This window comes from Hylobates moloch, unplaced genomic scaffold, assembly GCF_009828535.3.
Source record: "Hylobates moloch isolate HMO894 unplaced genomic scaffold, HMol_V3 SCAFFOLD_2, whole genome shotgun sequence".
NCBI classification, from domain to species: domain Eukaryota; kingdom Metazoa; phylum Chordata; class Mammalia; order Primates; family Hylobatidae; genus Hylobates; species Hylobates moloch.
Window position 1 is genome coordinate 80,961,037 of NW_026652277.1, and position 12,915 is coordinate 80,973,951.

The following is a 12,915-nucleotide window of genomic DNA, read 5'->3' on the forward strand; positions in this document are numbered from 1 at the left end:
GTAGCAAGAGAGAATGAGGGGAGGTGCTACACACTTTTAAACTAGTAGATTTTGTAAGAAGTCACTCACTCACCATCACTAGTACAGCACCAAGGTGATGGTGCTAAACCATTCATGAAGGACCCACTGCCATAATCCAGTCACCTCTCACCAGGTCCCACCTCCAACATTAGGGATGACAATTGAGCAGGAGATTTGGGTGGGGACACAGATCCAAACCATGTCAGTGATATAGTTCTGATGTTTGTCTCCTTTAAATCTCATAAAATAATAAAATAATAATAAAATATAATCCCCAGTTTATAATAATAAATTATAATCCCCAATTTTTGAGGTAGAGTGTGGTGGGAGGTGTTTGTGTCAGGGGGCAGATCCCTCATGAATGTCTTGGTGCTGTCCTCATGATTGTGAGTGAATGCTTATGAGATCTGGTTATTTAAAGGTGTGTGGCACCTCTCCCCTCTCTCTCTCATCCCTGCTTTCGCCATGTGAGACACCTTGCTCCTTCTTTGCCTTCCACCATGATTGTCAGGTTCCCAAGGTCCTTACCAGAAGCCAAGCAAATGCTGGAGGCTTGCTTGTACAGCCTGGAGAACCATGAGACAGTGAAACTGTATTAGTCTGTTCTCATGCTGTTAGTAAACACATACCCAAGACTTGGTAATTTATAAAGAAAAAGGTTTAATGGGCTCACAGTATCACATGGCTGGGGAGGACTCACAATCAAGGCAAAAAGCGAAGGGGGACAAAGACACGTCTTACATGGCATTAGGCAACAGAGCGTGTGCAGGGGAACTGCCCTTTATAAAACCATCAGATCTTGTGAGACTTTATCACAAGAACAGGACAGGAAAACCCCACCCCCATGATTCAGTTAATTCCCACCAGGTCCCTCCCATGACACCTGGGGATTATGGGAGCAACAATTCAAGATGAGATTTGGGTGGGGACACAGCCAAACCATATCATTCTGTCCCTGGCTCCTCCCAAATGTCATGTTCTCACATTTCAAAACCAAGCCTTCCCAACAATCCCCCAAAGTCTTAACTCGTTTCAGCATTAACTGAAAAGTCCAAGTCCAAAGTCTCATTGGAGACAAGGCAAGTCCCTTCCGCCTATGAGACTGTAAAATCAAAAACAAGTTAGGTACTTCCTAGATACAGTGGGGATACAGGCATTGGGTAAATATACCCATTCCAAATGGGAGAAATTGGCCAAATCAAAGGGGCTAAAGGCCCCATGCAAGTCCGAAATCCAGCAAAGCAGTCAAACCTTAAAGCTCCAAAATGATCTCTTTTGACTTTATGTCTCACATCCAGGTCATGCTGATGCAAAGAGGTGGGTGCCCATGGCCTTGAACAGCTCTGGCCCTGTGATTTTGCCAGGTACAGCCCCACCCAGCTTCTTTCATGGGCTGGTGTTGAGTTACTGTGGCTTTTCTAGGCATACAGTGTAAGCTGTCTATGGATCTATCATTCTGGGGTCTGGAGGATTGTGGCCCTCTTCTCACAGCTCCACCAGGCAGTGCCACAGTGGGGACTCTACATGGGAGCTCCCACCCCACCTTTCCCTTCTGCACTGCCCTAACAGAGGTTCTTCATGAGGGCTGCGGCCCTGCAGAACACCTCTGCCTGGTCATCTAGGCATTTCCATACAGTCTCAGAAATCTTGGTGGAGGTTCCCAAACCTCAACTCTTGACTTCTGTGCACCCACAGGCTTGTCACCACATGGAAGTTGCCAAGGCTTGAGGCTTGTACCCTCTGAAGCTGGGGCCCGAGCTGTACCTTGGCCCCTTTTAGCCATGGCTAGTGTGGCTGGGACACAGGGCGCCAAGTCCCTAGGCTGCGCACAGCAGGAAACATTTTTTCCTTCTAGGCCTCCAGGCCTGTGATGGGAGGGGCTGCTGCAGAGGTCTCTGACCTGCTCTGGAGTCACTTTCCCCATTGTCTTAGTGATTAACATTTGGTTCCTTGTTACTTATGCAAATTTCTGCAGCAGTATAAATTCAAGCAGGCTTGAATGCAAGGCCCCATGGAAGTCCGAAATCCAGCAAAGCAGTCAAATCTTAAAGCTCCAAAATGATCTCCTCTGACTTCATGTCTCACAGCCAGATCACGCTGATGCAAGTGGCTTGAATTTCTCCTTTGAGTTCATGTTTCACATCCAGGTCACGCTGATGCAAGATGCAAGCAGGCTTGAAGTTCTCCCCAGAAAATGGGTTTTTCTTTTCTACCTAATTGTCCAGCTACAAGTTTTCCAAACTTTTATGCTCTGTCACCTCTTGAATGCTTTACTGGTTAGAAATTTCTTCCTCAGGCTGGGTGTGGTAGCTCATGCCTGTAATCCCAACACTTTGGGAGGCCGAGGCAGGTGGATCACTTGAGGTCAGGAGTTCAAGACCAGCCTGGTCAAAATGGTGAAACCATGTCTCTACCAAAGAATACAAATATTAGCCAGGCATATTGGTGCACACCTGTAGGCCCAGCTACTTGGGAGGCTGAGGCATGAGAATCACTTGAATTTGGGAGGCAGAGGTTGCAGTGAGCTGATATCGCACCACTGCACTCCAGCCTGGGCAACAGAATGAGACCTGGTTTCAAAAAAAAAGGGAAGAAATTTCTTCCACCAGATACCCTAAATCATCTCTCTCAAGTTCAAAGTTCCACAGATATCTAGGGCAGGGACAAAATACTGCCAGTCTCTTTCCTAAAGCATAACAAGAGTCACCCTTGCTCCGGTTCCCAACAAGTTCCTCATCTCTATCTGAGACCACCTCAGCCTGGACTTTATTTTACATATCACTATCAGCATTTTGGTCAAAACCATTCAACAAGTCTCTAGGAAGGTTCAAACTTTCCCCCATTTCCTATCTTCTGAACCCTCCAAGTCTCTAGGAAGTTCCAAACTTTCCCACATTTTCCTGTCTTCTTCTGAGCCCTCTAAACTGTTCCGACCTCTGCCTGTTACCCAAGTTCCAAAGTTGCTTCCACATTTTCCAGTATCCTTGCAGCAACACCCCACTCTACCAGTACCAATTTACTGTATTAGTCTGTTCTCATGCTGCTAATAAAGACATACCTGAGACTGGGTAATTTATAAAGAAAAAGAGGTTTAATGGATTCACAGTTCCACATGGCTGAGGAGGCCTCACAATCATGGCACAAGGTGAAGGAGGAGGAAAGGCAGATTTTACATGGTAGCAGGCAAGGAGCTTGTGCAGGGGAACTGTCTTTTATAAAACCATCAGATCTCATGGGACTTATTCATTATCATGAGAACATGATATGGGAAAAACGCGCCCCCACGGTTTAATTACCTCCCACTGGGTCCCTCCCATGATACATGGCAATTACGGGAGCTACAATTTAAGATGAGATTTGTGTGGAGACACAGCCAAACCATATCAGAAACCTCTTTTTTTTTTTTTTTTTTAATTACTCAGCCTCAGCAATTTTTTAATTACTCAGCAAAAACCACCTGCTGCACAAAGGGTGATAGAAGGGCTGAGATAACTTCTCTGCTCTAACACAACTCTGGCTGACTGCTAAACTCTGCATACACACAAAAAATGGCAGGGAGTATCTATTATATGTATTTTCAATAAGGAGTGAAAGCTTAGGGGGACCTGTGAATTTGCTGTGACTTTGATTGCATTCCTCAATCCACATACAACTTGGGTAGCAGAAGGTAATTATTTTAAGAAGCCTTACTGGCTTGAGGTATTTGAGTAGAGCCTTGCCCCAAATTATTTGCTGACAGCTAACCTATGCAAATACAGTGGATACTTGCTAGGGAGCCAGACTAAAAAAAAATTAAAACTGAGTAGAGACATTAGTGGCTACACACTGTGAGGAGATACATTTCACAGTCCGAGTCCAGGCCAGTCAATTGACTGCTATCCCAACCAATAACCAACAACCTTCAGAAGAGCAAAACAAAATCCACAGTTGCTACAACATATTGCACACAATGCCCTGCTTCTGTCTAAAAATTATTAGATGTGCAAAGAAACAGAAAAGAATGTTTCATACTCAAGAAAAAAAGGACTTAATAAACAGGTACTTAGTAAGCACAAATATTCAATTGAGCAGACAAACGTGGAAGGAGCTGTTGTAAATATGGCAAGTAACTTTTTAAGAAAAGCTTTGAACAGATAGCAAATCTCAATAAATTAGAAAAATCAAAGAAAAATAATTTGGTAATTCTAGAATTAAAATGTACTGTAACTGTAAAGAAAAATTCACTAGATGATCTAAAGCACAGATCTGAGATGACAAAAGATAAAAAAATTATTGAACTTATAGATTAATCTAAATTAACCAAACAAGAAAAGTCTGAAACAAAATGAACAGAACTTCCAGTTTGTGGGACAATATCAGGTGTTCCAACAAATGTGTAAATAGGGTCTCAAATGATGAAGAGAAATTGAAAGGGTCAGAAAAAAAATTTGTACAAAAAACTGGCTGAAAACTTGGCAAATTATTTTAAAAATATTGGCTTTCAGATCTAAGAATTTCAATGAACCTGTAGTAGGATAAACGCAAAAACACTTTGCTCAGGCGTGTTGTCGTCAATCTGTTGAAAGATTAAGAGAGAATCTTTAAAGTAAAAAGAGAAAAACAAAACCTCATATGTAAGAGATTTCCTAATACAATTAAGGTGAACTTCTAATAGAAATAATGACAACCAAAAGACACTGAAATAAGATATGTGAAGTGCTGGGGGGAAAAAGATGTGACGACCAACAGTACTGTATCTAGCATAACTATCACTCAAAAATGAAGGCAAAATAAGGATGTTTCCAAATAAATACATGGAAATAATGGATTCCTCGCGTACCTGCTATACAAGAAATGATAAAGGAAGTTCTTCAGGCTGACACGAAAGATACCAGATGGTAACCGGAAACTACAGGAAGGAATAAAAATCAGGGAAAATGGAAAATAATGTGGGCAAATTACCACAAAAGCAGACACAAAAGAGGTAAGCACAAAATTCAAGCCACATTTTCTTTGCAATTTGCCCATTCTCTAAAATTAGAACTTTAGTTTTGAGAAGGACAAAAAGACTACTCAAGAGGAGAACCTCACAAAAATATGAGACCCTAAATGTTGTGCTCTCACAGTGAGGGTGAACTGGAAATAGAACAGCCCTGTGGAATTGTAGACAGAGATCAATCCTTTGGGACTTGAGGGAATTTCAGGTCTTGAACTTGGTTTAGGTCACCTTGTTCTAGATATTTGCCAGGTGCCTGGCAAAATCACCTTTGTAAGTAAATATCTTCATTGTAAAACTCATATTATTCTCACAAATAATTTTTCAGGTATAGTATTCTTCATGCAACCAAAGATAAATAGGCACACAAGTAAACTAGACTTCCACCAACAAGAATTAAATCAAATAGACTTCTTATTGGAATTTTGTGTAAAGTGTAAAACAACCATGCTTAGCATATTTAGCAATATGAAAGGTGTGAAGGTAGCTGAAAGGAAAAGGAAACTATAACAGTAAGTATATTTAGGAAAGACCCACAATAAAATTTCTTAAAAAGTGTTATAATTGATATTAAAAACTCAGCCAGTGGTTTAACACCAGATTAGATACAACTTGAAGAGAGAATTAATGAACAAGAGATACATGACAAGAAAAACCTGTTATGTAGCACAGAGAGACAAAAGGCAAAAAATATAGAAGAGAAAGTAAGAGACGTAGAACAGACTATCTGATGTATGTTTAATCAGAGTTCCAGGAGGAAAAGAATGGAGCATGGGCCATATTTGAAGAGAGAATTGTTGAGAATTTTACAAAAGTGATGAAGAATAGCAATCTATAGATTCAAGGGACCCAGTGAATTCCAATTCGGCAAAGCCCTAGCAAGAAAAATAAAAAGAAATCCATACCTAGACACATGCGAGTAATACTGTAGAATAAAAAGTGAAGATAATCTTAAATGCAGCTAAAGAAAAATGACAGAGTGCCTTCAAAGGAACAGCAGTAATGGAAGTCTGAAGACAGTAGAACAATATTGCCAATGTGTGCAAATAACTGTTGATCCTAGGACTTAATCTCAAGTAAAAATTTCCTTCAAGAATGAAGGCTAAGATAAATATGTTTTCTGACAAACACAAACTAGGATAATTCAATACTAGTGTTTTTTTGTTTTGTTTTGTTTTTTTTTTTTTGAGACAGAGTCTCGCTCTGTCGCCAGGCTAGAGCACAGTGGTGCTGTCTTGGCTCATTGCAACCTCCGCCTCCTGAGTTCAAGTGATTCTCCTGCCTCAGCCTTCCAAGTAGCTGGGATTACAGACATGTGCCTCCACGCCCGGCTAATTTTTGTATTTTTAGTAGAGATGGGGTTTCACCATGTTGGCCAGGCTGGTCTTGAACTCCTGACCTCATGATCCGCCTGCCTTGGCCTCCCAAAGTGCTGGGATTACAGGCGTGAGCCACTGCACCCGGCCCATAGTGGTTTCTTACGAAAAGAAATTCTGCCTGTACTCAGGTAGAAGAAAATGATCCCACATAGAAGATCTAAGTTCAATAAGTCTTGATAAAATAGTGAATATTCAGATAACACTTAAATGAATATTGACTATAAAACAATAGAAATCATACTTGTGGGATTAAAATAATAAAATTAAATTTTAGATTAACAACACATGAAATAAAAAGGGTCACTTCTGCTTTGGGAGATGGAGATGAGAGGATCCCTTGATACCAGCCTAGGCAACATAGTGAAACCTTGTCTCTACAAAAAATTAACTGGGCATAGTAGTGCATGCCTGCAGTCCTAGCTACTCAGGAGGCTGACGCGGAAGGATCACTTAAGCCCAGGGGTTCAAGGTACAGTGAGCTATGATCACACCACTGCACTCTAATTGGGCAACAGAGCAAGACCCTGTCTTAAATAAGTAAATAAATAAATACATAGTCATTTCATAAAGTTAAGAAGGTTTAGTTTAGTTCTGTGTGTAATAACATGACTTCAAAATAGTAAATATTGACACATCTTCAATGAGAAATGGATAAATCTGTCATGGCTGTCTATATATTAATCTGTGAAACTATTTATTTTTTCTTTGACCTTTCTGTGTGTAATATTGAGCAATTACACACTTTTTCAAAAAATAACTTTCTGTCTTATTAAAAGTTGTTTCACAACACTATTTTATTTTTTAAGAGATGGGATCTTACTCTGTCTCTCAGGCTGGAGCGCAGTAGTTCATTGAAGCCTCAGACTTCTGGGCTCAAATGATCCTCTTGCCTCAGCCTCCCGAGTAGCTGGAACTACAGGCACATGCCACTCTGCCTGGCTAATTTTTAAAAGAATTTTTTGTAGAGACAGGCTGTCGCTTTGTTGTCCAGGATGGTCTCAAACTCCTGGGCTTGAAGTGATCCTCCTGCCTTGGCCTTCCAAAGTGCTGGGATTAAGTGTTAGCCACTGTACCTGGGCAACAACACCATTTTTAATGACAGCCTCATTTTTAATTATTTCTGGTTTGAATTTGACCTATTTAAAATTTGAAACATGCATGCAGTTACATTGCCTGAATATTTATTTAACCCATCCTCAATTTTTAGACATTTGTTTTCAGTATTTTTCTGTTACTATTATGAGTATCACTATAGATAAGTGTCTTCATATACCAGTGAGTAATTTTTTGAAATAAATTCTTGTATGTTTAATTATGGTGTCACAATACATACACAATTTTTTTTTTTTTTTTTAAGATGGAGTCACGTTCTGTCGCCCAGGCTGGAGTGCAGTGGCACGATCTCGGCTCACTGCAACATCTGCCTCCTGGTTTCAAGCAATTCTCCTGCCTCACCCTCCCGAGTAGCTGGGACTACAGGCGGGAGTCACTGCACCCAGCTAAGTTTGTATTTTTAGTAGAGACAGGGTTTAACCTTGTTGGCCAGGCTGGTCTCAAACGCCTGACCCCAGGTGATCTGCCCGCCTCAGCCTCCCAAAGTGCTGGGATTACAGGCGTGAGTCACCGCACCCAGCCCTACATATACAATTTTAAGGCCTTTGCCAAGTGGCTTTCCAGATGTCTGTCATTTTCAGTTCTCACAGCAGTGTGTGAATAAGCATATCCATCTATGTAAATAAGCGTATCCAGCACTACACCTTATCATTTTAAAATATTTTGTTTGATGCAAAAAAAAAATCTTATTTTGATGTACATTTTCTTCATTGTTAGTGAGATTAAACTTTTTCTTAGATTTTTTTTAGAACTCCAAGATGGTTGTGATTACATTTATGTCTATTAAATATCTATATTCTGTAAGCAATCAGATAACCAGATTTAGTGAGAAGTGTACATCAATAGAGTCATTGAGATTCTGGGTAGATTCTAATGTGAGGTTCACTGCATCTGTGTTTTGGGATGCTATGATTAAAAACCCCTTTTCAGGTAGGAGCACTCAAACATCAAAGGCAAGGTAGGTGTGGTTAGTGTAATGGACAGAAAGTCAAGGCAACAATTGGAATAATCTGAGTTATTCAGTTATATGATGTTTGCTAGTTGATCATGATGTTGTCTAGAAGTGAAATAGATAGGAAGCCTGCTAAAATCTTACTTGATTTGTATAAGCAGAAAGTTCTATGTCAAGTGAATAAAGTCGAGCTTGAATCATAAAAACAGGGAGTCCTGGCGCCTCAATCAATTCTCACACTTGAGCCTTTGTAGACCCAGTACCCCTTGAATGAAGGAGAGGGCAGGTGCCCTCAACAAAAAACTATGCTACCTGAAATTTATACTGTTAATCTTTCTCCCAGGCTTCCACAAAGGGAACCATGGCCTTTCTCAGGGTAACAGTTTCCCATGTGCACTGGGGAAAAGGAAATAATCACACCTTTTAGGGACTGCTGGACACTGGTTCTAAATGAACACCAATACTAGAAGACCCAAACATCACTGTGGCCTTCCAATTAGAGTAGGGGATGGGGTCAGGTGATCAATAGAGTTTTAACTCAGGTCCATCTCACAGTGGGTCCAGTGGATCCCTGAATGCTTCCTGTGATTAGTCCCGAATTCCAGAGTGCTTAACTCAAATTAACACACTTAGCAGCTGACAGAATCCCCACGTTAGTTCCCCAACGTGTGTATTGAGGCTATTATGGTAGAAAAGACCAAGTGGAAGCCATTAGAACTGCCTTTATCTGGGAAAATAGTACATCAAAACCAAAAACAAACCAGAAGTCTTTTTCATTGACTTACAGGTTTGTAGCTATTCTGTAGAATTGAGGAAACCCAGTGACTAATTTCTATCCAAGTGCACTATGCCTGTGATGTGACTAACTTTTATAATCTTCCATATGTGTTAGCAGAGTCTCTGGGCATTATTTTCTAAAAAGACACAGAAGCTTCAGAACTATCTCCTTGTAGTGACCAATGCTTTGTCTTCTGAAACTAAGTAGTTTTGGGAAAATGTTTACAGAATATTAATTTTACCAGTATATTTAATATTTAGTTTGGAATATCCTAATTTGGAGTCAACATGCCCACAATAAAATTATTAGTGTATTGGGGAGAGTCTTAATTTTCTTTTTTGTTTCTAGAAACCACCAAGTTTTATATGACAGAGATAATTATTCAGTCATCTGAGAGGAGTTTTCCTATCATACCAAGGTACAAATAGCAAATTAAATTTATTTATTTGTAATTTCTTTTTTTTCCCCATTCAGACCTTTTTTTTTTATTTTTTATTTTTTGGTTTTGAATTTATTTTTTATTTTAATATGTTTTTGGGAACAGATGATGTTTGCTTACATGAATAGTGATGATTTCTGAAATTTGGGTGCACCCATCACACAAGCAGTGTTCACTGTACTCAATGTGTAGTCTTTTATCTCTTACCCCTCCCCCTGCCTTTTCTCCAAGTCCTCAAAGTCCATTGTATTATTCTTATGCCTTTGCATCCTCATAGCTTAGTTCCCACTTATGAAGGGGAACATACGATGTTTTGGTTTTCCATTCCTGAGTTACTTCACTTAGAATAATAGTCTCCAGTTACATCCAGGATGCTGTGAATGCCATTATTTCGTTCCTTTTTGTGGCTAAGTAGTATTCCATAGTATATATTTGTAATTCTAAATGTAGGAAAAAGGAAGTACAATTGATCATATGGGAATTCATTTTTATTCATACCTTTCTTTATTTGGAAAAGGAAAGAGAAAGCCTTTTAGATAGTTGAACCAAACCACACATATAAAAAATTTGAGGATTTTAAAAAATGTTTTGCTCATATAGTGCTGTAGACAAATGTGCTCTTATAAATCTTCTAATTCTGAAAGTTTTCTATGCTTATTTCTATGTGCCAGATATCTAGAATCTTATCACCCAGTCACCAATAAGTTTTTTGAATAATTTCTGGTTTTAATTTGAATTATTTAAAATTTGAAACTTGGGTCAGTTTCAAATGACTCCTATGTTTTAAAAACATGGTACTTAGCCACTAAATCTATTAGTGTTTTTATTTCTTTGACTCTTTAGTTTGCAAACAAGTTAACCATGATATGTCTTTATTCCAGTTTATTTGTTGATATCCAAAAATTATGGCAGTCTGAGTATAGCCTTGAACTTATCCTTATGTAAATACTTGGATTCTGTACCTCAGAGCTGACACTTCAGGGAGATCCAAATGGAAGAAAATGTATTCAATGCTGTCTGATGTTTGGGAGGAAATTTCTTGCCTTCTTTTGTAAGTTAGTTATTCTCTGTTTAATATGCTACAGCACAAATGGAGTTTTGACTTGTTCTAACATGGTATTTTTTTATTCAGTAGGGGTGAATAGTTAGGTTTGGCGTGGAAAGTGTATCAAGGATTGGAGAATAGGTTTTAAGAAGAATGGAGCAAACCTGAATACATTAAAATATATTAAAATCCACATCAGTGCAGATTGTGAGGGAATGAGCAGTACATAGAAAAGTCTGGCATGTGGATATCTCTGCCTTTTAGGTACCCTGTGTGTATTTTTTGCTTATCTTGCCAGTTAGATTATTATGAGACACACATTGTAAAAATTGATTTGTGTTCAAACAGGTCTTGGTTTGTCCAGAGCGTGATCGCCCAGTGTCTGGTGCAGCTCTCCTCTGATAGAAGCACTTTTAGATTCACGATTCAAGGTCAGGACGACAAAGTGTATATCTTGGTAAGAAATTATTTTATCCAGCTTTTTGTAGCCTAGGAATCCAAGGTCTCAGAATTCTTTAGTTTTTTCATTCTTTTTTCTTAATTCTCAGATGTGGAAAATAAGTGATTAAAAATGTTAGTATCAGGCTGGGCACGGTGGCTTATGCCTGAAATCCCAGCACTTTGGGAGGCCAAGGCGGGTGGATCACTTGAGGTCAGGAGTTTGAGACCAGCGTGGCCAACATGGGGAAACCCCATCTCTACTAAAAATACAAAAATTAGCCTGACGTGGTGGCCCATGCCTGTAATCTCAGCTATTCAGGAAGCTGTGGCAGGAGAATCGCTTGAACTCGGGAGGTGGAGGTTGCATTGAGCCAAGATAGTGCCGCTGCACTCAAGCCTGGGATGACAGAACAAGACCCCATCTTAAAAAAAAAAAAAAATATCAGTTTAATTCATAAATCAAACTCCTTTAATTTAATAACAGATGATCAAGTGCCTCTATGTACTAGGTACTAGGGATACAGAGAAAAATCCTGATTCCTGCCATTTAGAAGCTCATACCACAAAATCAGAGTTGTTTTTTTTTTGTCTTGAGATGGAGTCTCACTCTGTCACTCAGGCTGGAGTGCAGTGGCGTGATCTCGACTCACTGCAAGCTCAGCCTCCTGGGTTCACGCCATTCTTCTGCCCCAGCCTCCCGAGTAGGTGGGACTACAGGCGCCCGCCACCATGCCCGGCTAATTGTTTTGAATTTTTTTAGTAAGGACGAGGTTTCACCGTGTTAGCCAGGATGGTCTCGATCTCCTGACCTCGTGATCCGCCCACCTCGGCCTCCCAAAATGCTGGGATTACAGGCATGAGCCACCATGTCCAGCCAAAATCAGGTTTTTACTCTCAGTTTGTAATGGCTTTTTTTTGGTCACTATAACACTATTCTGTCTCACTTTTTTTTTTTTTTTTTTTTTTTTTTTCCTATTTAGTACTCTTATGTTTAGAATATGTCCTATTGCTCCTGTTTGTTTTTTGTTTTTTTGAGACAAGGTCTTACTCTATCACACAGGCTGGAGTGCAGTGGCATGATTATGGCTTACCATAGCCTCGACTTCCCAGGCTAAAGTGATGCTCCCACCTCAGCCTTCCGAATAGCTGAGACTCCAGGCCTACTCCAGCATTCCCAGACAATTTTTTAATTTTTTGTGGAGATGAGGTCTCGCTATGTTGCCCAGGTTGGTCTCGAACTCCTGGGCTGAGGTAATCCTCCCACTTTGGCTTCCCAAACTGTTGGGATTATAGTGGGATTACAGGCATGAGCCACCATGCCTGGGCTGCTTCTGTTGTTTTTAATTGCCTCTGATTCTGTGATATTTGAGAAACAGTGGCAATTTTTGAGGAGGCTCTGTGACTAACAATCATCCTAGCATGTACCACTACAGCCTAATATTACACTACCTCTATTAAAAATAGTGTCCTGCAGAAGCAAATTTTGAGCATTTATCTGGATAACCAAGAATCATAGCCCAAGTATCTTCTCTGCTTCTACATCTATTTTATTCAACCAGTAAACATGTATGGAGCACTTCTTATATGAAAGACACTGTTCCAGGTGCTCAAGGTAGAACACAAATGCCTTCATGAAACTAAAAAGCTAATAGGGAAACATAGTAACAAAAAGGAGGGAAGGGCCTGAAGTTGCTGTTAGGTGTGACTCTGTAGCTGGCCATCCATTATGGGGACACTATGCTTTTCTAATTGCAGATAATTTCTATGAAAAC

General features: G+C 39.9%; 1 protein-coding gene across 6 annotated transcripts in view; it reads left to right on the plus strand.

Annotated features, from left to right (window-relative positions):
• UBE3D (ubiquitin protein ligase E3D) overlaps positions 1 to 12,915 on the plus strand; it is a 181,085-nt gene that overhangs the window by 32,273 nt on the left and 135,897 nt on the right. For 4 of the 6 annotated variants that reach the window (XM_058434914.1, XM_032152458.2, XM_032152473.2 and 1 more), the window contains exons 6-8: positions 9,567 to 9,636; positions 10,625 to 10,708; positions 11,051 to 11,159. In XM_058434914.1, the coding sequence (XP_058290897.1) occupies positions 9,567 to 9,636; positions 10,625 to 10,708; positions 11,051 to 11,159 (263 nt within the window). The remainder of the gene's footprint in view (positions 1 to 9,566; positions 9,637 to 10,624; positions 10,709 to 11,050; positions 11,160 to 12,915) is intronic. The other 2 variants (XM_032152493.2, XM_058434921.1) reach the window with 2 other exon arrangements.